This window comes from Balaenoptera ricei, chromosome 5, assembly GCF_028023285.1.
Source record: "Balaenoptera ricei isolate mBalRic1 chromosome 5, mBalRic1.hap2, whole genome shotgun sequence".
Lineage (NCBI taxonomy): Eukaryota > Metazoa > Chordata > Mammalia > Artiodactyla > Balaenopteridae > Balaenoptera > Balaenoptera ricei.
In genome coordinates, this window is record NC_082643.1 from 39868927 (window position 1) to 39895041 (window position 26115).

At 36.8% G+C, this 26115-nt stretch overlaps 1 protein-coding gene across 2 annotated transcripts in view; it reads right to left on the minus strand.

Annotated features, from left to right (window-relative positions):
* Positions 1–3496: 3496 nt before the first annotated feature.
* The window catches only part of KLHL2 (kelch like family member 2), a 126615-nt gene continuing 103996 nt past the window's right edge, over positions 3497–26115 (minus strand). For both annotated transcript variants that reach the window (XM_059923973.1, XM_059923974.1), the window contains 9 exons: positions 25626–25742; positions 24287–24436; positions 19201–19318; positions 11001–11198; positions 10524–10625; positions 9251–9379; positions 8473–8613; positions 5820–5963; positions 3497–4620 (listed from right to left, as the gene is read on the minus strand). In XM_059923973.1, the coding sequence (XP_059779956.1) occupies positions 4592–4620; positions 5820–5963; positions 8473–8613; positions 9251–9379; positions 10524–10625; positions 11001–11198; positions 19201–19318; positions 24287–24436; positions 25626–25742 (1128 nt within the window). In that variant the 3' untranslated portion in view covers positions 3497–4591. The remainder of the gene's footprint in view (positions 4621–5819; positions 5964–8472; positions 8614–9250; positions 9380–10523; positions 10626–11000; positions 11199–19200; positions 19319–24286; positions 24437–25625; positions 25743–26115) is intronic.

Consider the following 26115-nt stretch of genomic DNA (forward strand, 5'->3'; position numbering starts at 1 on the left):
CTTTATATGCAGGACTTTGTACAAACGGGATAATGTCGCTTTTCATGGCTGTGATCGGACTGGCTCTCCTGCCTGAAATAAGGGGTCAGGTACCATCTGCTTCAGGAAGCCCCTTCCTGAGGAATATGTCTCTTGTTAGGTCCAGTGACCTCTACCGATTCAGATAACTGTCCCATGTGTTTGACACCCACGTTCTTTGTAAAGTATCATGACAGAAAAATCACATCAAATGAAAAGAAACGGGATCTGTCCCTTGGGTGTTCAGAGCCTTGTCTTTAGGAGGCCTATGGTTTCCTGGGGTGGATGTTGTGCTGCACCACCTAGGTCCCCCCTTCAGGACTAAAGCAGGTCTTCAGCTACTGAATGTTGGCAAAAAGAGCCACTGTCCCATGGCACGAGTCCCTTTCCAGGGGGCAGCCTGAGTCCAGTGACTGGTTGATGCAGGAGTGTAAAGGCCCAGCCCCTCACCCCAATTTGCCCAAACGTGTTGCCTTCTGTCAAGGAGTGTTAAGGGCATGCGCTATGGGGTCAGACCTACCAGGTTGTCACTCATTAGCAGTGTGCTCTTAGATAACTTACTTCTCAAAATTTTATCTAGTACTTTTGTAAAATGGGTATTATAATAACGTTTGTTATGACAGTAAATGTGATTATGTATGCAAAGCCCTTTGCCCAGTATCTGAAATACAGGAAGTGCTCAGTAATACTATGCTGGTTATTATCTGACTTAAAATCCTACCACAGTAGCGATATATATTTTATATATCGGAGCAGATGTATGTATGTGAAGGGGTTAAATTATTATTTTAAATCTTGGAGATTCAGAGCTGAAAGGAAATACAGAGATGGCTCCAAAATTACAGAAATAAACTCAACTCACTTATTTCCGTACAATGAAGAAATGGGAGGTTCAGAGAACTGCAACAATAGTGATAATTTATTGAGGGTCTTCTGTATGTCAAACACACTGATATACATCATTTCTTTCAAACTCCACAATAACCTTGTAAGTGACATAGACACTACTGTTGCCATTTTAGAGAAGACAAAATGTCAGAGGTTAAGAAATGTGTTTAAAGTGGTGACAGCTAGCAACTGACAGAGGGGGATGCAAACTGAGAGCCATCTGATTCCTATGCCCATGGGCTCTGCAATACATCACACACTGTTTTCCTTAGAGTCCTGAAGCCAGGGTTAGAATGCCAGAAACTTGATTCAAAGTGTGATTCAACTTTCCCATGTAGCCTCCTCTCCAAAATGAGACACGGCGGCCATAAAAGCCAGTAGGACACAATTTGCTCAAGACCAAACTGAAACAAGAGGCAGGCTAATCCAGGGGTCCCCAACCCCCGGGCCAGTACTGGTCCGTGGCCTGTTAGGAACCGGGCTGCACAGCAGGAGGTGAGCAGCCGGCCAGCGGACAAATCTTCATCTGTATTTACAGCCACTCCCCATCGCTCACATTACCGCCTGAGCTCCTCCTCCTGTCAGATCAGCAGCGGCATCAGATTCTCATAGGAGCGCGAACCCTACTGTGAACTGCGCATGCAAGGGATCTAGGTTGTGTGCTCCTTACAAGAATCCAATGCCTGATGATCTGAGGTGGAGCTGAGGCAGTGATGCCAGCACTCGGGAGCAGCTGCAACTACAGATCATCATTAGAAGAGAGGTTGGACTGTACAGAGACCATAATAAATCAATTGCTTGCAGACTCATATCAAAACCTTATCAGTGAGTGGCAGGTGAAAACAAGCTCAGGGCTCCCACTGATTCTGCATTATTTTAAGTTGTATAATTATTTCATTATATATTTACAATGTAATAATAATAGAAATAAAGTGCACAATAAATGTTATGAGCTTCAATCATCCTGAAACCATCCCACTACCCTCACCACCATTCTGTGGAAAAATTTTCTTCCATGAAACCGGTCCCTGGTGCCAAAAAGGTTGGGGACCGCTGGGCTAATCCATTACATCACTATGTAATATTATGCTACCCTGTCTCATAACTCATCAACAGCTGACATTATAAATACATGGGTCCTCATGCTGTCTGTAAGGGATGATAATAAAAAACAGGAATCATATGCCAGAGTCCATAAGGGATGGGAGGGGAACTGAAAGTATACACACCATTCACCTCAACCCCAGTCATCACTGCTTTCAGTCAAGAAGGTGTAGAGCCAAGCAAAGCAAGCAGCAGAGTTGCTTTACAATGCATTTTCATGGATATAACCTTGAACTCTGCTACACCTGGTGGTCTTCTTGGCAGGATTTCTAAGACTTCTGACCTCTCTTTTTTGTACAATAATCTGAACAAGCCAGGAACATTTTTATAGGCCTAAACAAAACAAAACAAAACAAGATGTTTCAAACTGGAGAGGCAAAGGCTGGCGGGGGGTGGGGCGGGGAGTACATTCAAAGTCTCTGAAATCATGGAGTTATGAATCTAGCTACTGACAAACCTTGGCAAACTGTTTTATGGTATAGCTATTAAGGCTTCAAAGAAAGGAAAGACAAAGAGGTATCTGACATGCTAAGTTTTTAAGACTGTCACCCTAATAGATTATATTTTAAGAAAAGCTTTAAAGATTTTTAGATAAATCTTTAATTGACAGATTCATGGAGAGTTTCATGGAACATTAGTGTTTGGAAGTGATCAGGAAAGGTAATGACACACTTTTCTTGGTGCCACTGTCAGAAGCAGCTAGCAGTGCTCCAAGTTCATTAGATCCTCAACATGTTGACAATGGATGTACTTGGAGCCACACTAATGCAGAAATTCATGTTTTCATATGGTGAACACAGGCTTTTTCTTTTTCTGATTAAAGTCTTCATATTTCCACTTATAATGGAAAATTCAACTAAGTTGGTAATAAATGTGGTTCTATGTTTAAATGTGAATACTCTATATTAACTAAACAGAAATTTTATCACAGGTATAATTCTTTCCTCTTGATTACTGACTGTTCTGGCAAGAGCTCATGCCTACCTTTTAAATTCCTGAGGAACAGCCACCATACCCCATCACCCCCTTCCATCTCTCCCCCTCCTGTGTCCAGCACCTCAGCTGTCCACCCCACTCCCCCATGCCCATTTCCTCCATTCCTTTTATTTGGTATCAAAACCACAATTTATTTCTCAGTTGTTTTAAAGTAGGTATTTTTTCTTTGACTTTCTTTTTGGTCCAATGCTATTTGTTTTATCTTTATCTTGTGCCCTGCCCATATTAGGGACAGAAGAATATAAAACTTTAAATTTCACCAATCCTTGGGAGACTTTTTCCTTGATTATTAAGGTAGCTTTTTCTTGCAGAACAGTTTTCCATGACTTCAGTTGTTGAACTTAACAGACTTGCCTTGTAGGTTTCTTTGGCAACAAATTTTAAATATTGATTTATGAAGTTAGAAAATGCAAATTTTATAAAAGAATACAAAAAGTGAACAGGCAACTTTCTTAGTAGCAAACTAAATAGATAAAAATCAAGGACAATGTGAAACAAATAATATACAAACTTTTATTCAAAGTTAATTCAAGAAAGACATATTTTGGTCATTTTTAAAGTAAGATTAATTGAAGATCTCAGAAAAATTGTATCTGATCAACACACATGGCTACTCACAGAAAGTTCTCTCTTCTGTTAATAGCAGCTAAATTTATACACACAGAAAAAATTCTTAAGACCATGCAAATTCAGTTGAATTCCATACATTCATTATATTCATCAAAAACCTGCAGTAATGTTCATGCCAAACTGTTAAGAAAAAAATTTGAAATACACACCAAAACATGACCAAGATTAAACCAAAGAAAATAATAAATAAGCATAATTTATATTTTATTTTAAAAAGTTTGGCATCACACATGTATTCAAGTGTGTTACACCAGTTCATTCCTCAGAAGTGGCATTTTAAAGTGTTAAGCATTGTTAAATATCAAAAAATACAACTCTGTTTTACAATGTAGTACTGGCATAATTCAAAGTACTGTGCCAATTATAAATAGTATAATCAAGTTTCAAACATCTTTTCAAACATATTTAAAGGAAAGCATATAGACACACATTTATATGCACACAATTTATTATACTCATGTAATCAAACATATTTTATAAAAGCAAACAGTTTTATCCCTCAACTAGTTTGTATACTTACACAGAGTTTAATACCTGTTCAAAGATTTTCAGTTCCTGTGTATACAGATTTTCAGGAGAAGGAATAAAGATGAAACTTAATTTTACAAGAACACATATTACTTTATCCCCCTTCACAAAATAATCCAGTCATTCAAGATTGGTAACTAGTCTTTGTGAAAGCAACTATTGTCCAAAGACTACAGAATAATACTGCAGTACAAGTTTCTTATTAAAATTCAGTCAGCTGCTGCTCACTGCAGAAAAAGCTTACACGGTGCATCTACCAAAAATAATCTTCACTATCTGAGGCCTATAAAGGCAGATGATCTTATCTTCTGCGGAGACTTAAAGTGCAGCTACAAGTGGAGAAGTGCTAGACTCTCAGTCACTTCAGAAGTACTTGTTGAAGTCTGCTTCTTCTCATGTGTAAATGCGCTGAAAATGTCCTTCAGGCTCATAATGGTTTATCAATAACTGTGACCCCTGAACAAAGAAACGAAGAAATAAAACAGAAGTCACAGGAAGCATTCTGTATCTCTGAGAAAATACTGAAGTTTTTATATTATTACTTAAGAGGGACTGAACACATCATGATGTTTCAAAATCTCTTTCTTAGAAACTTTAGTATTACTATCATTTTAATCTAAATGACAATGAAATCTTTGTTTAAAAATTAGGGACCAAAACTGCATAAGACTATTTAATCCAGAGCTCATCTTTTGCTCTTCACAGTTACAATTAAGGGAAAATAATTTTACTCAAGAAATACTAAGATCCTTTAATACTCAAAGGGGCACAAACAGACTTTTAAGAGTGATGAATATTTTCATTACCTTGATTGTGGTGGTTTTGTGGTTATATACATGTGTCAAAACTAATAAAACTGTACACTTTAAATATATGCTATTTATTCTATGTCAGATATATCTCAATAAAGCCGTTTTAAAAAATTTCACGTAATTTTGAGGAATGCTATCCTGGGATCCTACTCTATATATCAATAGTTCTATTAGGTGTTGTTTTATATGACAAATAACAGTGATGGTTAATTAGTATAAATTTCTTTTTTCCCCACTATTAAATCTATATTAGAATGTTACTGAAACATTCTAATATTTAAAGCAATATAAATATCTATCATCAGAATAAACTATATGCAACATATACTTTTAAAGACTCATCATTATATTTATTAAAGAGTATTACCATTTGTCTTACGAAGAGAATGGACCAAACTGATATTTTATAATTCAATCAGTGCTGTGCTTAAGTAAGAAAATTACTCTGTAGCCTCACTGTAATAGTATCACATGGAGCCCTGCCAGGGCAGATGTTATAGGGCTCATATCTTTTAGATATCTGAGTAATTAAAGCCTTGCCACATTGTGAATTCCATGACACTGCATACAGATGTAGCCATATTAAATTTTATTATATGATTCCACACTGGAAAGATTTGTAATTTTGAATACAAATGACTACAGAATGACAAAAGGATACTAGTGCTTTATTTCAGAATATACATATCTGATATTAATTATTTTGAGAATAAGAAATAAGATATACTTTGAGAAAAGACTTCCTTCTTCTATAGGAGAAAAACATTCTTAATGTAAAAATCATAACGATGTAATCCTTTCGTATTATAATAGAAGACTATAAGAAAACTGAACAATTATTACCTGCGTAACTTCTCCCTGTGCTCATACAAGATGACACAACTGTCCATTTATCAGTTGTTGGGTTATAATATTCTACTGATGCCAAGTTACAGGAACCATCATCCCCTCCAACTACGTATAACAGACCGTTAACTGCACAAACTCCTTTAAAAAAATTACACAGAGAGAAAACAATTATTTTAAAAATTTGGACAAATATAAGTATCCCTGCACGTGTCTGGTGAGGTGATCCAGAGACACGTACTTCCTGGAAAGAGGCAAGGAGAGAAGATGGGGGAACCCGAAAAGAATTCCTTTATATGTGAGAATCTAATACTAACTGTAAGCTCCTACTCATGTTACTTATGCAGTAGATGCTTTATATATGCATTATTTCATTTAACCTTCACAATAACCTTACTTTACAGGTTAGAAATTATTTTAATCCCCATTGTATTAAAAACAATAGAAAATTAAAAGTCAAAGAAGGTTAGTAACTCTCCCAAAGTCAGCTTCTAAGGAAATCCTAAGGAAAAAGGAAAAATAAATATATATATTAGTAGAAAGTAAAAATGATTCTGAATTTTAATTATTATACTGACTGGTCAACCATTTTATCTCTTTAAAAGGGAAAACAGTATTATTTATTTAATTATTATGAGAATAATATATTTTTTGTATTTTTGCAAAATTCAAAACATCTAGAAAAGTATAAAGAAAAAAGTCCACCACTAATCCTGTACCGCTTAGAATCCTGATCATCGAAATTCTGGCTCTTTTCTACACATATATACTCAGACACTCCTTTTTTTTAACCCCAAAGTAGCTCATACTACACATGCTACTTTTTACTCACTCCCACCAAACAATATATACCTTGGACATTACCCTAAGTTAATAAATACAGATCTACATAATTTTTAATGGCTGCATAGTATTCCATGTATGATAATACCATAATTTGTCTTTTACTGATGGATTTTAAATTATTTTCAGCTTTTTTGCTCTTATCAATAACGTTACAATGAACAAGGATCTCTCTTGCACATTTTGCATACTTGTGCAACAATTTTCTTAATATAAATGTTTACAAAGGAAACTGCTGAGTGAAAAGATAAACACCTTTTAAAAGCTCTTTATTTCAATTTATTTTTTAAAAGTATATTTAATAATTTTAAACACGATTCAGAGCTTTTATGAACTGGTACTACAGGGCATCAAAACATCCAGAAGGGTGCTGCCCACACACTGGTCTCTTTACAGACAGTTTTGCTAACACAATTAATAGGTGCTTGTAGATTTTTAACGTAACAAAATAATAAGCCCAAATCTCTACACAGCATTTAAAAGCAATAGCATCTTCTGTGCAACTGGAGTGGATCTCCTTTACTCAAACTCTGTTGTGCTACTATGCTAGTCTCTCGACAGGAAGCAAACTCATATCATTTTAAAGTAGTTCAAATACCTGAAATGCAAGAGCAGGATGACAATAGCTCGACATACACAAGGTATCTCCTTATTCTTATGGCTAGAAGAAATGAGCTAATTTTGATTTGAAAACAAGGGTAGAGAAAAAATAAGATTAGAATAATCTTTAGGAAAATAATAACAAAAGTTTAAATTGCAAATAAATTTCCTAATCCAGGAAGCACATGCACATATGCTTGTCTAACTTCATATGTGCTGGGGCCCAGATTTGTGGGTCTTACTATTAATAGTTCTGGACTATCCATAGCTGAGAGAGTTTTAGTACTTCACCAAGTACCAGTTGTGCCAGTTGGATGAGGTAAAAGGTCACGTAAATTAATTTTATATTTTGCTCTTTTGAGCAAGTTCTTGCAGTCCCATATACTTGTCTCCCTTAGTGATCACATTTAAATTAAAGAGAAATTAAGAAGAACATTTCTGGGGGGATGGAGGGTGCATCTTGCAACATCATCCAGTGGTATACAGTGAGTTTGAGAATCATCAGGAACTTATTTTGGATTATAGGAACAGGCATGAAGATAATGGCATTTTTAAGAAAATGAGAATTTCCCAAAAAGACTACCCAGGTACCCTGAATCTATTTTCCATTTCTATTTCCCTTCTACAGATCTTCCTTTTAAGTAGGTAGTTCCCTACCTACTTAAGAGATCTTGAAGACCTCAGCTTTCTTAAAATTATTGTTGTTGTTATTTTAGCTTTTCCATTTTCTAGAAACCCTGAACTGTATTAAATTGAGGTTGCCTTCTTCAGGCTTCCCCTCCAGATTCAGATAAACAACTAGCTTTTTTATCTGGTATAAATATTTACTCAACTAGACTAAATTCCCTGAGAGCTGGGCTCCAGAATGTGACACAGGTAGACACTCAAAAACGTCTGTGGTAAGAATGAATGAATTCAAGTATCAAATAAAGAGGGTTCTTCCTCTAATTAAGTCTCTACATTCATCACCAAAAAGTAAACTTTGACAGAAATTATAAGTTAACAGAAGGATCACATCAACCTGTTATATCCAGACACTATGTTAGGCATTCACTATATAGGATTATTACAAAAGTTTCTGCAAGTTTCTGCCTTTAAAGAGCAAGTCTATTAGGGAACTCAGATCGGTAAAAGAACAATGGAAATACACAGTGATACTCTGAATATAATTCAGTATAAATTTCATAATCATAAACTAGATAGGTACCTGCATTTCTTCTACACATGTTCATATCTGCAACCTGTCTCCATGTGTTGGTGGCGGGATCATACACTTCAACACTTTTTCGTACTAAAGGGCCATCATGACCCCCGACAGCATACAATAAGTTGTTTAGCACACCAACACCTGTAAAACACAAAGAACTAAACAATAGTAGAGTAAAAGGGACAAGAAATTTATAATATATTAGGGTTTCTTCAAATGACTTGTAAATAAAACTTTTGAAATGATTATTCATATTAAAAAGTCAATATTAAAGCATACAGCCTAAGAAATAGAAACAAATAGAATTACAAATGAGAATCTCAGTAAGAACTATTGTTCTAAAAAAGTATGTCAAATACAATAAAAATAATATGGAGGTGAAACACAGAGAGGGAAGTCCTTTACACAATTCTTTTGAAAACAACTTTCATGATAAAAGCAAACCAATATTAGAGCATAAAATCTGTAAGAAATGGATATGGAGTTGATTATTAAGCAAGCTCTCCAATAAGCACTAAAAACAAAAACCTAAAAGTAATGCCAAACAATATAATTAAATGAAACAGAAGCCTTTAATATAGCACTTTAGAAATTTTACAAAGTGAAATTTAAGTGCAGCTACCTACCAACTCTACCTGCATAATGCAAAAGACATTTTAACAGTGGCACTAAAATCAGTATATATTTTCTGATAATATAAAGAGATGCCACCATTTCACTTGTTTAATTCTTTTCCATCATTTCCATGCTTCAGTTACTAAATGAGGTTCCTATTCACCTGCTCCGCTCCGTCTGGTGCTCATTTCTGCTATATAGGTCCACTCATTTGCTGTGGCGCTGTAGCATTCTACTGTGCTGAGACACTGACGTGAAGCTCCGTCATAACCCCCGACAGCATAAAGCAGACCTAAACATGGAATCACAGAGAAAGCCAAATTCATAAAAAGCTATTTTTTCAAGTCAGGAAATAATATATTTTCCTCCTTGGTAGCACAGTTTACCTTTAAAGTATTAGGAACTATTTAAAATCTTGCCTAATGGTGATAGGTGGACTTACCAAATCATATTATGAAGATCTGCAGAATATATATGATATTAATTTAACACTTTCATCAATAATCTGACTGACAGAACAAGAGAGTACACTCAGTATACCTTTGGATAAACACTATTTGGTAAGTGAACATCCTGGAAAACCAAATTAAATATTAAAGTTATCTTAGTAAATTGAAAAAAAAAGGTGAATCAAGAGTCAGTACCAGTATACAATGGAATATTATTTGGCAATAAAAACAAATGAAGTACTGGTAAAATGCTACAGCATGAACAAACCTTGAACATTATGCCAAGTCAAAGAAGCCAGTCACAAAGGACCACATACTGTATGATTTCATTAATATGACATGTCTGTAAGTGGAAAATTTATAGAGAGACAGAAAAGTAGATAGTGTTTGCTGAGGGCTGGGAGGATGGGGATGATAGCCAAGGGGAGTAGGACTGCTTTGGGGGGTAATAAAAATGTTCTAAAATGAACTGTTATGACAGATGAACACTGGATTGTATACTTTAAATGCGTGAATTGTGTGGTATGTGAATTCTATCTCAGTAAAGCTGGTAAAATAAAAGTTGGTGCAGAGGATTATACCCACCATGGGGAGGGGGGTGGGAACCCACAAATTTGCTCAACCAAGTAAAAAAAAAAATCATACTAATTAAACTCTTTTGGGGGACAAAGTAGGATATAAATAAATAACTGTGGCAACCCATCCCTTAAATGTTGAACAGCCCTTCTCCAGATGTAAAATTTCATATTCATGCCATCTGGTTTGTTCCCCAGATGACTGTATTAAAGTCAGTTAATAATATTACACAGGTTACACAGAGAGAGGGAGGGGGACCAGAGGGCGGGCATGCCTTATTTTAAAAAGGGATAACTAGCGTTTTCCAATAGCCACTATTTCCCTTTTAAATGGCCCTTTGATTGCCCATTTAGAAAACCAGAGTCTGGGTTACGGGAAGAACCACTCACAACCGCCGGGAAGCCGACCCACCTCCAACTACGGCGACACCCACGCTGCTCCTCCTCGTGTTCATGGGGGCCACGTGGAACCACTCGTTAGACTTGATGTTGTAAGCCTCCACCGAGGACAGCCCTGTGATAAACAAAGCACAACGCACTGCACCTCAGGTTCCTTATATGTATTAGTAGGGGAAATACTTCAGCTGCATTAAAGTGGGCCAAAATCCAATTATGTGACGAAGAGGAATAGCGAGCTCCTACGCAAGCTACTGACATTTACTGGCTTTTTAAACTTGGGAAGATGACTGACACTGAAGCATGAGAAAGAAAATTTACATACTGAGCACTCTTAACATCATTTAAAGGAATTCTGGATGGAAATTTTAAACTTATCTTCACAATACCTGTTAAAACATTCAAATGCCTCCTAATTTTGCTAGGCCTTGTTCCATAAATGTGATTGTATGTTAATTCTAACAGCAATGTAGGAAAGATAAAAGAATATTGCCTGTACTCCCGTCAAAGCCTCCCACGGCATATAAAAGTCCGTTCAACACAGCAGCCCCCAGGGTGCTTCTCCGGTCTCGCATGTTAGCAACACTGGTCCACTGATCTTTCACGGGGTCATAGGAATCCACAGTGCGGACCCTTAAGGAGCCATTAAAGCCACCGACAGCGAAAACGAGTCCAGCCATGTAGACCATCCCTGAAAAAGAAATATAGCAGTTAATGATGCATGTGCAACCCAACTGCTACCACCATCTAAAGACTGCATTCCAAACAGTCTACAGCTGTTGTCAGAACAGAAGTCCCCTTAGGAGAAGCCTGGTTGAACAGGTCCTAAGAAATGCTATTCATTAGCGAGAATATAGAATGAATAGACTGTGCTCCTTACTACCACTGAAAAATGCAATGGCATGGGCTGAGGTACTATTTTGACTCTTAGCTTCTTCAAAGACTTACTTACAGATGTAAACAATGAGCCAATATTTTCCAACTACTTGAACCTGTACACATCTCCCATGGCTTTCAATTTTGGACCTTCTACTCAAAAATACCAGACCAAGTGCTCTTCAAAAGAATCAAGGGCATGAAAGATAAGGAAAGACTATGGAACTGTCACAGATCAGAAGAGACTAAGAAAACATGACAACTAAATGCAATATAACAAGGGAGGATCAAGATGGCAGAGTAGGAGGACATGGAGCTCACCTCACCCACAAACGCATCAAACATACATCTACATGTGGAACAATTCTCACAGAAAACCAACTGGAAACTGGCAGAAGATCTCTTTTACAACCAAAGCTGCAAGAAAGATCTCCACATAACCCGGCAGGATGGGGGGAAAAAGGCATTCAGAACAGGACTGGCACCCCTGGGAGGGATCTGTGAAGGAGGGAAGGTCCACGCGGGCAGGACCTCGCCCTGGGGAGCCCCTCTGCCTGCTACGAAGTCTGCCAGGACAGATAGAGGGACTGGAGGTGTTACAGACCCGGGTTCTTGGACTCTTTAAGCAACAGAAATTGATAAGAGGCCAGATGAGGAATTCAGGCAAGGCTTTACTGGGACTTGTGCTTAGCACGAGGGAGCAAAAACAAGTAACAGGTTTCCTTTCTTGCTCCCTGAGGAGAGGGAAGCTGTTTCCTTAAATGGGGTGAGGGTGGGGGCACATTGGTGGCTTGGGCTGGAGGCGTGGCTTAGGTGGTCTGCCCACCCGTTGATGGTGGTGTGTGCAGGGATCATGCCCAGTACCCTGCTTTTGCTCCTAGCACTTCAGAAGTGGCAGTTGGGTTTTGGCCTTATTATTCATAATTACCCTGACTACGCAGGTGCGCAGTTATTTTTAGTCCCTTAGAGTTTCTTTGTATTCTGGTGCTCAAGGAGATGTTTGTCCAGGTGCAAGCACTGCAGTAAAGGGTCCCAAGTCCCAGGTCCCAGCCTGTCTCAGAGGGGCCTGGTCTCTGCTCTCAAGGAGTGTGTGGGTGCTGGTTTACTAGCAATCAGAGCAGAGCTGATAGCTGCAACCTCGCCATGCTTCCCAGTCTGAAATGCATAATGGGCAGGGGTGCTAGTATGCACAGCGGCTAGATGCTGAGTCTTGGGCAGACGGGCCCAGGAAGAGGACTCTGTCTTACTTGCATGGAGACAGTTTGGAGGGCCTGGGGTATGGCCTTATCAAACCTCAGAGCCCACTGTCAGCATTCACACCACGGGGGAGGGTCCAGATCCAGTGGACATTGTTGGTGCACACACTGGGTCACACCACAGAAATGCATGTCTTGGGTGGACAGCCCCTTGGGAGGAATATACAGGGGTTCCTTTTCTGGCTGGAGCACTCTAGTTCTGCCCAGACCACACTGAAGCTTGGAGCCAGATCTAGTGCAGACAGGTCCTGGGAGAGGACTGCCACAGAGGCAGCCCAGGTCCCAGGTGGCAGCACAACCACCTTGACTCTGCAGCCACAGTACCCCAGCCCCCAGCACCAGCCCACTCCACACCACACACCATAGCCTAGCACTAGATCTGGGACAAACACAGTGGAGAAAGGGACACGACCTTGGGCTGCTTCTGGGCAGAACTGCAGATGACTGCAGAGGCGGTGCATCGGTTCACTGTGACCACATGGGCCTCACTTGCTTCAGCACTCACCTCCTTTGCAACAGAGCAAGGGCAACGGAGCCATATCAAATCTGAGACTCAGGGTTTCTACTCAAACAACTGGGGAGCAGACCTTGCCCCTGACAAGGCTGTGACATCCACAGAGAAAAGAGGAGGCTGTGCCCAATATCCAGGGCAGGCGCTAGACACCACAACTCCAATCACACCGCCTTATCAAGGGGATAATGGCCAGCACACTCTGAGGAAAGATATGGTTGGCATACAGCCCTTGCACCAAAAATATTGGACTTACACAGTCTACACAGGGATGCTCCCACATAAAAACAGCCCTTTAAGACCACAATAGACAACTGTTCCTCCTAAATTCATAGAGACAGACAAAGTCAAGTAAAATAAGAAAGCAGAGGAACTACTCCCAATTAAAAGAACAAGAGAAATCCCCTGAAAGAACAAATAATGAAACAGACCTCTCCAATCTACCAGACTCCTAGTTCAAAAAGGAGATAATAAAGATGCTGAAGGAATTAAAGATTATCGATAGAAATGCAGATCACTATAACAAGGAACTAGAAACTATAAAATGAACCAGTCAAAACTAGACAACTCAATTGCAGAGATAAAAACAAATCCAGAGGCAATGAACTGTAGACTAAATAATGCAGAAGAACGAATAAGTGATCTGGAAGACAGAATGATGGAAATCACCCAATCAGAGCAGCAGACAGAAAGACAAATGAAAAAAAAAAAACAAACAAAAAAACCCCAAAGTAACATACAAGATCTATGGGATAATATAAAGCATACCTATGCAAAATAGGGGGGTTGCAGAAAGAGAAAAAGGTCTCAAAAATGTATTTGAAGAAATTATGGCTGAAAACCTCCCAAACTTAAGAAGGAAACAGATATCCAGGTAGAGGAAGCACAGAGGGTCCCAAACAAGATGAACCCAATCACACCCACATCAACACATTTCATAGTTAAAATGGCAAAAGAGATACTGTAAAAAAACTGATACTGTAAAAAACTAGAAATCAACCACAAAAAGAAAAACGGGAAAAAACCAAACACATGGAGACTAAACAACATGCTACTAAAAAACCAATGGTCACTGATGCAATCAAATAAGAAATCAGAAAATGCTTTGAGACAAATGACAATGAAAAACACAACCTCACAAAATCTATGGGATGCAGCAAAAGCAGTTCTAAGAGAGAAGTTCATACCCACACAGGCCTTCCTCAAGAAAAAAACTCAAATAAAAAACCTAACCTATCACCTAAAAGAATCAGAACAAGAAGAACAAACAAAACCAAGGTCAGCAGAAGGAAAAATAATAAGGATAAAAGAGGAAACGAAGAAAATGAAGATCAAAAAAACAACAGGAAAGATCAATAAAACCAAGAGCTGGTTTTTAGAAAAGATAAACAAAATTGACAAACCTCTAGCTAGGCTCACCAAGAAGAAAAGAGAGTGGATCCAAATAAAATAAGAAATGAAAGAGGAGAAATAACAACCACAGAAATACAAAAAAATCATAAGAGAATACTGTGAACAGTTATATAATGACAAATTGGACCTCCTAGAAGAAATGGAAAAGTTTCGAGAAACATATAACTGGCCAAAACTGAGTCAAGAAGGAACAGATAATTTGAACAGACTGATTATTAGAAGTGAAATAGAATCTGTAATGGAAACAACTCCCTGCAAACAAAAGGCCAGGACCATACAGCTTACCTATCCTTCTCAAACTATTCCAAAAAATTACAGAGTAAGGAACACTTCTAAAGTCATCGTATGAGGGCACCATCACCCTGATACCAAAACCAAACAAAGACACTACAAAAAAAGAAAATTACAGGCCAATATCTCTGAAGAATACAGATGCAAAATTCCTCAACAAAATATTAGCAAACCAAATCCAACAATACAGAGAAAGGATCATATCTCATGATCAAACTGGATTCATTCCAGGGTAAAAAGGATGGTTCAACATATGCAAATCAATCAATATGATACACCACCTTAACAAAAGGAAAGAAAAAAACCACAGGATCATATCAATAGACACAGAATAAGTATTTGATAAAATTCAACATCCACTCATGACAAAAACTCTCACCAAAGTGGGTATAAAGGGAACATATCTCAACATAATAAAAGCCATTTATGACAAAGCCACAGCCAACATAATACTCAACGGTGAAAAGCTGAAAAACTTCCTGCTAAATTCAGGAACAGGACAAGGATGTCCACTATTACCACTTCTATTTAATATTGTATTGGAAGTCCTAGCCACAGAAATCAGACAAGAAAAAGAAATAAAATGTATCCAAATTGGAAGTGAAGAGGTAAAACTGTCACTATTTGCAGATGACGTGACACGCTATATAGAGAACCCCAAAGACTCCACACGAAAAGTATTAGAACAAATAAATTCAGCAAGGTGGCAGGATACAAGACTAATATACAGAAATCTGTTGCATTCCTTTACACAACAACAAAGTATCAGAAAGAGAAAGAAAAAAAAAATCCCATTTAAAATCCCAACAACCTAAGAATAAACTTAACCAAGGAGATGAAAGACCTATACACTGAAAACTATAAAACAATGATAAAGGAAGCTGAAGATAATTCAAAGAACTGGAAAGAAATCTCATGCTCTTGGAAAAATTAATATTGTTAAAATGACCATATGATTTACAGATTAAATGCAATCCTTATCAGAATATCCATGATATTTTTCAAAGAACTAGAACAAATAATACTAAAACTTATATGGAACCATGAAAGACCCAGAAATGCCAAAGAAATCCTGAGGAAAAAGAACAAAGCTGGAGGCATAACTCTTCCAGACTTAGACACTACTACAAAGCTACAGTAATCAAAACAGCATGGTATTGGCACAAAAACAGACATATAGATCAATGGAAGTGAACAGAGAGCCCAGAAATAAACCCACACACCTATGGTCAATTAATCCACGACAAAGGAGACAAAACTGTGTAATGGAGAAAAGACAGTCTCTTCAACAAGTAGTGTTGGGAAAGCTGGACAGCTGCATGTAAATCAATGAAATTAGAACACTCCCTCACACCATATACAAAAGTAAATATAAAATGGTTTAAAGACTTAAATGTAAGACATGATACCATAAAACTCCTAGGAGAGAACATAGGTGAAACATTCTTGGAAATAAATCATAGCATTATTTTCTTAGAGAAGTTTCCCAAGGCAAAAGAAATAAAGGCAAAAATAAACAATAGGACCTAATCAAACTTAAAAGGTTTTGCACAGCAAAGGAAACCATCAACAAAATAAAAGACAACCTACGGAATGGAGAAAATATTTGCAAACGATGCGACTGACAAGGGGTTAATAACCCAGATATACAAATAGCTCATACTATTCAAAAAAAAACCCCACAACCCAATCAGGAAATAGGCAGAAACCTAAATAGACATTTCTCCGAAGAAGATATATAGATGGCCAACAGGCACATGAAAAAGATGCTCAACATCTCTAATTATTAGAGAAATGCAAATCAAAACCACAATGAGGTCTCACCTCACAGTGGTCAGAATGGCTATCATCAAAAAGTCTACAAATAATAAATGCTGGAGAGGATGTGAAGAAAAGGGAACCCTGCTGTTGGTGGGAACGTAAATTGGTGCAGCCAGTATGGAAAATGGTATGGAGTTTCCTTAAAAAACTGAAAATATAACTACGATATGATCCAGCAATCCCACACTTGGGCATATATCTGGAAAAGATGAAAACTGTCATTTGTAAAGATACATGCACCTCAATGTTCAGAGTAGCACTATTTATTGGGTTGGCCAAAAAGTTCATTCGGGTTTTTCTGTAACCTTATGGTAAAACCTGAACGAACTTTTTGGTCAACCCAATACAATAGTCTAGACATGGAAACAACCCAAGTGCCCGTCAACAGATGATTGGTTTAAGAAGATGTGTTATATATACAATGGAATATTACTCGGCCATAACAAAGAATGAAATACTGCCATTTGCAGCAACATGGGTGGACCTAGAGAATATTATACTAAGTAAAGTCAGACAGACAAATACTACATGACATCACTTAAAATGTGGAATCTAAAAAAATGAAACAAACAAATCTACATACAAAAGAGACTCACAGACATAGGAAATAAACTTATGGTTACCAAAGGGATAAATTAGGAGTATGGGATTAACGGATACAAACTACTACACATAAAATAGATAAGCAACAAGGATTTACTGTATAGCACAGAGAACTATATTCAATATTTTGTAATAACGTATAATGGAAAATAGTCTAAAATAAATATAAGTGAATCACTTTGCTGCATATCTGAAACTAACACAATATTGTAAATCAACTATACTTCAATTATAAATAAATGCATGCATGCATTCAATGTGGGATCCTGAACTAGAATAAGAACATTAATAGAAAGAATGATAAGATACAGTAAGTCTGTAGTTTAGATACATGCACCTCAATGTTCAGAGTAGCACTATTTATTGGGTTGGCCAAAAAGTTCGTTCGGGGTTTTCTGTAACCTTATAGAAAAACCTGAACGAACTTGTTCGGGTTTGGCCAACCCAATACAATAGCCAAGACATGGAAACAACCCAACTGCCCATCAACAGATGATTGGTTTAAGAAGATGTGTTACATATACAATGGAATATTACTCAGCCATAACAAAGAATGAAATACTGCCATTTGCAGCAACATGGGTGGACCTAGAGAATACCATACTAAGTAATAGTAATATGCCAATGCTAATTTCTTAGTTTTGATAACTGCATCACAGTTTTATAAGATATTAATATTAGGGAATTACACACACACAAATAATTTCTGAGTAAGGCTTTTCTACACGAGAAACAAATCTTTAAGTCCAAGGACAAAATTCTGATGTACAGGAATTCATAAAAAGTAAGGTTGTTAAATGGCAAAAATAACACAAAAATAATGCAAGTAAAGTCAGAAGATAAAAGATTAATACAAATAAACATTCACACCACAAATGACAAAAAGACTACTTCCCTTAAAGTATCAAATCAATAAAATAGTATAATAAAAAAATGGCAAGAATCATGAACTGACCATTCAGAAAGATGTTTAACTTTCCTCATAATAAAAGTGCAAAGTAGATAATGAGATAGCATTTTTCACCTACCAGATTGCAAAACTCAATTTAATTATAAGGTGTTCTAGGGTATGTAGGGAAATTTGTACCTTCATATTTTACTGTTAGTGGAAGTAATAATTGGTGTATCTTCCTTGCATACTCTTTTAATCATTAATTCTAGTTCTAGAGTTTTATCCCACTAAAATATATTAGGATACATACATAATAATGTATGTATAAGGAATTAATTGCAGTACTATTTATAACATAAGATTAAAAACAATTTTAATGTTCAATTAAAAGCTAGTAAAAATTATACTACATCCAGATCCCTGTCCAACATACTAGACAGCTCGAAAGGAATGAGTTAACTCTATGCTGTTATGTAACAGTTGCTGGGATATATTGTTAAAGGACTACCATGATAGAAATGTTCTGTTACACTTAGAACTCATTTGCTATGGGAGCTATGATTTATGGATCCAGGTTTGAGTCACAGGAAGAATCCTTAGAATTTGCAACTGCCTCTTCTGATCACAGTTTTGGATAAATAAAGTCTATTTCAACAAATGTTTGTAAAACAGATGCTTGGAAAAAGGAAACTATGGCTTATTAGCTAAGTCAGGAATCTCTTAGAACTAAGGGTCCCAACCTAAAGAATTCTCAACACTTCAGCAAAGGTAACTGGGAAAATATCCAGCAAATTGCTAGCTACTCCACTTTATACTAGAGAATCAGAAAAATATGTAAATTGAAGACAGAGCAGCTATCCCCATCGATGTCTTATGAGTTGCACAGTGCTCCTCAATCACTCTGTAATCACATGGCTATTTTAATCAAAGCTTTTCCAATAAAGATTCTTCTAGTTAATAAAATAAGACCTGAGAGAGAAGCTCCCAATGACCCAGCAATAGGGAAATGACCGCAATGCATGATGCTTACCTGCCCTACATCTCCTGGAAGGCAATTCTGCTACTTGGTGCCATCGTTCTTCTTTGAAGTCATAGCATTCCACACTGCGGATAGCCTTTGGTGCTTGGCCCCCAACCACCACCATTAACTGCAAGGGCAGAAGTAGAGGCACTTGAACCAACAACTACTGCATATTCAGGGATTTAAAATGTCTTACAAAGACAATGACGTGGAGAATATTAGGATGAAGATGGTAGGGGGAGCTGGGGGAAAACAACCACCTCATCAACATTTAATAAACATCAACAAAGGGGACACATGTATGTTAGAACTACAGTTCTATTTTCTAGCACATTTAGTCAAAAATAAGGATATCAGAAACTAAGTTTCTGATCCTTCAAGCAAAAGCAGTATTTAAGCCAAAAACAGCAGGCAGTCAGCACTGGCAAGGCTGCAGTGTCATAGGGCTTGCTATAAACTAGATCCCAGCTTTGTAAGGACCAGGGATTAGATCTCCACAATCTAGGAAAGCAGACGGAAGTGAAATTTATGTTAGGGGGTAGGTGGGATGAAAAGGACAATAAGGTATTAAAGAAAGATGGAAGAAGGAAAAAAAAAAACCTATTGAAAAAGGAGGACTAATTGAATTGTTCACAAGAGAGCACAGATTCCCAGATGTCAAGTAAAGAGACCTCCCTGGATGCCCCACAAATAAAACAACCAAGAGGACAGATAATGGAGATACTAGAAATCATAACGAATGAATGAACCACAGTCCAGCACTGAGAATAAGTGAGGTCGATAAACTTCTTCAATTCAATTCAATCCAACAAGTATTTATTAAGTGCCTATCTTCCATATTTGATCAGAACTGTGCTAAGATGTTCTACATAAGAAATGTAAGACAGGGTCTCTACCCCCAAGAGCTATTAGATATCACTAAGAAGACAAGACTCTAAAGTACTTCAAGAACTATATACAATTATATGTGACCAGAAAGCTATGATTGGTTATAGACATTAATTGCTATTCCTGATCAGAAAATGAAACATAGCCATAATTTAGTGAAAGCTTCCTGGAGGGAGTGGAACCTTGAGAGATAGATGGGATTTAGCAATCAATGTGTTTGTCTTTTAATGAGTATAAGTGGGCACACTGGGCACTCTTTGGAAACACTGAAAACACAGCTGTCAATTCAGAAGAACGTAAAAGTTAATGATGTCACGTGTAGAACACTGTAAAGAATGGTAAGGACCTGTCAAGGGAAAAGTGAGATGACAGGAAAAACGGATGTTCAAAAGAAACAAAAAATCAAAACAAACAGAAGATGGAATGACTCATGCATACAAAAAGGGAAGGTTTGCAACCTTGACTGAGCAATGACCTACCTGTACTTGGAACTATAGAAAGATGGGTACACAGAAATCAGAATAAATCTTGTTTCCAAAAAGAAGCCTATTTTAGTAATTTATTTACTGTAAAGTATAAAGAATTTTAAAGGTCTTAAAAAGAAGACTGAATGTAGCACAGTTATATAATTTTTTTCAGACCTGCCATTCCTCTAGTGTTGAATACAAATAAATAAAAGGAAGAATTAACAAAGAAAATCTGCAATACCCTTCCCTCCTAATCCCAAAGGGAAAAAAGGGAGGGGCAAGGTTATGAAATCACAGAGGTGCAACAGACAGTAAGATCAATCCTGTATCTAGAGGTCTACAGAAGACCTACCTGTGCTTAACTTTTAAACTCTGCCCGGCAGTTAGACAACAGTTGAAAGAGGTTTGGTTAACATCTCTGATGAAGATCAGTTTAAAAAAATCTCTGAAGGGAATACTTTTCAAATAATCCTTGAGAAACAATACAGTTTATTAGATTTCATGATTCTCAACTATGAATCTTGTGATTTCCACACAATAGTTCACTTCTTGTAGATCAAAATGAGGATGGAAGGGAATATGTGCTACCGAATATAGAGAAAAGTAGTAATATCTGTCCTTTACTCACCCAAGAGAAGTAAAATGGGGTGAGGATTTGGAACTCCAGGAATCAGAGATAATGGGGAAAGGAAGAATGTATAATGGGAAGACAAGAGCAGGAGAGCAGGGATATTTGTATGAGATCAAGAGACGGTGATAAAAACCACTGTGCTACTAGCATCGAAAGAGGTGTCATGACTCTGACACCCCAATTATTTGTGACGCCTGATCTGAGAAACATCATACTAGTTTATGCTAATGCAAAGGAATAGAAAACTGGGAAGACATTTGTATGGAAAAGTTAAATGTGATGTATTTAAGGAAGGCAAGAGGTCGGGAGTTACACAAATTCAAGTGACCATCCTGAAATGTAGATCAATTAAACTTTGTTCTTTCATTTTCTTCACCTATTAAATATTAGTTTAAAATTGCCTCCTGAAATACCAAGTTTCATAATTTTCCAACTGGAAATCTTAATAGATATCCTGGGTAAAAAAAATAAAAATATATATACAGAAATAATAAGATAGCATTTGTAAAAATACAGATTCCAAAGATAAAAAGAAGCTAACAACAAAGCACAGTAGCAAAACATATACAGTTTTTCATTATACTGTCCAAATCCAAGAGTGCCTTACACAATCCCAAGACGGTTTACTGACAATACAAAACTAATACCTGAGATATAAAAAGATCTTTCATGCAAATTAGTATGCGTCCACAGAATCAGAGGCTAATTAGTCACTGTCATGGTAGAAACATTATCTATTATTCCAGCATTGCTACCACATTTTGTCTCATAGGTCTTACTACGATTATGATATGTCAGCAAGAGAAATTAATCTTTGCCTCATTCTTACCTACCTATTTAGAATTAATCTTGAGTACAACCACTCTAAAATGACAAACAGTGCTATTGAAAAGTGTCCAACACAAGCACTTTTGCAAAAAAATGTGCAGATAAATAAACTTTGAGGAGAGACTATGCAAATGCAAAATCAGGAGCTGAGTAGCTCCCTGCTACCTGTCAGGTCTGCAACCCTCCTCCCCAGCCACCCTGAGAGAACAGAAGAGAACCTTCATGGATCAGCATATCCACCACAAAATCAGAGCTAAAGAACTGAGAAACCGAAAGTTTAATACAGTTAGGAGGGTCACTCCAAAGCCACAACCAGAGAAGCCCACAGAGTGTCAACTGAACAGATGATCACAACTCTACATAAGCAAAAATACTTGATAGGATTTTACCAAAGACTCTTTAGAATGTTTTCAAAAGTGACATGCTTATTACAGAAATTAGAAGAGAATTAGTTTTCACTCTAAAGGTTAAGGCATAGCTAAAGATAGCAAAGCTAAAGATGCCAGCAGAGGGAATATGCAAGTTAAGAAGAGATCTTTTACAAATATGAAATGTTTAAAAAGTATTAAAGATAAAACAAGCTATTTAGAAGGAAGTTAAAAAGACCAGCATAAAAGAAATAATAATTCAAATGGGCTAAGGCTATGAACAACTTTTATAAATCTATTTTTTTGTAAGAACAAAAACTGACACCAAATAATATGGACAAATATGAAGTAATGAAGACTTATAGAGATGGCTACTTATAAAAGGAGGTAAAAGGGTATTTGGAAAATGTAAACACTTATAAAATTGGCAGACCCAGATGGCATGCATACTAGGGTGTTAAGGGAACTAGCTAATGTACTTACTGAGCCACTTACAATTATTTTTGAAAAATCTTGGAGAACTGAGGAGAGATCAGAAAATTTAAAAACGGCAAATACCAATTTTCAAAATAGGGTAGGAAGTGAGTGCCTTGTAAATACTTTTTAAGTGATAATAATTCTCAGTAAAAATTTAGAATATTTTGAGAAAAGCATTTGAACTTCCAGGAGCCTATGAAACGATGAGTAACACGCAGAGGGATGTTAAAAAAAAAATCATGCCAAATTTGAATCTATATGATCCTGAATCTCAATAGATGTTATATGCCAAATTATTTACTTTTTGGCTTACATAATAAACATAATCATATAGACTGAAACTTCCTACAAACGGACTATGTTGGTAAGTGGGTATTTCTAATGAGGTATCACCAGGGAGAGCACTGAAGTCCATTTTAAATTAAAATATTTACTAATGATCTAGAAAAAAGGAGGGAGTAGCACACTGGCAAAATACAGTTGGTTCTAAATTGAGAACTCTTGTTAACACTGGGTAAAACAGAAAAACACTACTAATATGGATTTGAAGCAATTAAAATGTAGACTCCAAAAAAAAATAAAATTGAAAAAACACTAAATAAAAGCATTAAAGTAAAAGAATTTAAAAGATTTAATTTAATGGAAAGATAAAGTAATAACTAAAGGTGATATAAGAAAACAGTGGATAACAGATTGTCTTATTTCTTAATTCATCATTGCCCCAAACACACATGAGAGCTAAAAATCAATACATAAATAAAAGCATTATATTATGGGTCATTCTGATTAGACCATACACAAAATAGTGCTTAAAGTGCTGGTCTCCTAGTACTGTAAAGATGCAAACAGAGCAGAAGGAATTGCAAACAGAGAGACAGAAATGAGGGGTTATTCGTAAGGAAAATTAAATCACTAAGACATGAATGGCTTCAACTAAAAAGATAAAGGTAGAATATGAACTTTCACAGAGGAATTACATGAACACTGGAGATCTGGGAAAACATATGGAAAATCTACACTGAAATGACTATGTATGATGTGTGAGTGAACCATCAAATAGTACACAACAGACAATAGGAAGGAACAAAAAGAACAAGCTAGCATCCTAAGTTCTTAGCAATTCTGTGAAACTAGTCGGTTTTCAGTTATTATCCAAACATGTAGCTTACAAAGAAACCTTTGTAAAGAGCTAAAAAAAAACTCAGAAGGGACAAATACCAGTTGCCTCTGTTCCAGAAGAGTGACATCATGTGGTTTATAAAGATTAAGTGATTCAAACAATCCCCACCCTCCACAGACAAAATCAATAGAGAAGTTGAATTATATACACTTCAATGAATTCCTGGGCACATGGAAAATCAGATGAGTAAAATATTAACAGCCTCACTATGGGCCTTTCAGATGAGGTAGTAACAAGTATGAACAGCAGATCCTACTTTGGGAAGGTTCATGGGTGTCCTCAGTCGGGTCCGGACACTCTTCATTAATATACGCTGCTCTGTTGGTAGCAGATGATACTTCATAGCTTCAATGAGGTAATCTTTGCAAGCACTGCTGTTCTTCACCAGTGCTTCTTCCTCAACCCTCTGGAAGAAAAAATCAGACCCACCCCATGAGGGGATAGCTACTTCATGCTAAGACTGACAAAGAAACAAGTAAAGTAGAGGAAAAAAGCAATAACTATCCTCCCTGGTTCAGTCTAAAAGTCACAGAGGAAAGTTTATAAATATCACTAAAAGTTAAAAAGTAAATGATGCCCCCAAATGCTCAAGTATCTGGTCTGCAGAGCAAAATATTTATAAGTAATAAAGAAGAATTGCAATGAAAATTATATACTTCAATGTCAGCTACAGAATAATCTTTGGATAATATTATGTTCACCTATTGTTATCTTTAAACATTAAGCCAAATAGTAAGAAAAATAAGAAAATTTAGATAATGAGTCCTTCAGGTGGGGGAGGAAATATTTATAAATTAAAGACGTCTTTTTAAAACACAAATAAAATTTCCAGAAAAGGAATTCAAAATACTTTATAACAATGTGCCTACACCACAAATAAAACTTGTCCTTCCTATCCCTGACGTCAAGTGCAGGACAGATTTTTTCTGTTCATTTTCTTAAAGGCAGAGTACCAATGATTACACAGATTACCACAAATAATGAGGCTTCAAGAAATTCTAAAATGATCAGATCTAATCTCCTAATAAAGAAATGTTTCATTAGATGGTTTCAATTATAAATTAAAATGTTGAAATGTTCCTAGTAGAATGTTAATAATAAAACAATAAATTTAAAATTGTTCAGAGACCACTAAAGATCCATTTATTGCTATTTATTTCAAATAACCTGGTTTTCCTCAGTTTAGAAGTAAAGACAGAAACCAAATGCAAGCCACTGAAACTGTGAAGGAAAATTAAACAGTATTTGGGTTGAACGCCAAAATTCCATTTCTACAGAGCAGTCAGAGCAGGCTATCAAAAGGAAAGCAAAGGAGATGCAGAGCAGTGACACAGAGCCACAAATGCATTTATTTACATGTACTTAAGTCACCACAAATACTGCCTCCATAAGCTCTAGTACTTGCTTACTCAAATCAGAAATAGGGAAGAAGCAAACCTGTAAGACTGGGAACTGCCCCAAGAGTTAGCAGCTGCCAAGGACAGCAGGTGCGTTTACTGCTCTCTGCCTAGTTACCACTGTGTAACAGGAATCTACATGCTGTCAGCCCAGTGACATGGAGTAGGTGTACTCATGTGTTTTGCAAATGCTTTTACCTGAACTAAATATTCCCGAGGAAGCAAAGGTAATCGTACATGTTCCATCAGCCGAGCCATAAATTCTTGCCTTACATCCTTGTCATGATTCACCCAAGCTATTACTGCTTCAAATACCTTGCCGAAAATACAGGGGAAAGAAAAATAAGTAATGAGTTATGTACCAAGGCATCTGAATAAAATACAATATTACATTTTATACACAACTCTTGCTAAGACATCCAAGTTTAATCCATGGCTCAAGTTTTTCAAATCCTGACTTAATGATGCACTTGAAAAGTACATCCACTCCATTTCTTTCTTTGCTTTTTATTTTTTTCATTTGGTACTTAGTATGTACTTAATTTAAGGGGTACTCTCAGGAACTTTTAGATAACACAGTATTGTTAATTGTTAGTCACATTATGTCTCTAGAACTTTTTCATCTTATAACTAGAAGTTTGTACCCTTTGACCAACATCTCCCCGATTCCCCTACTCCCAGCCCCTGG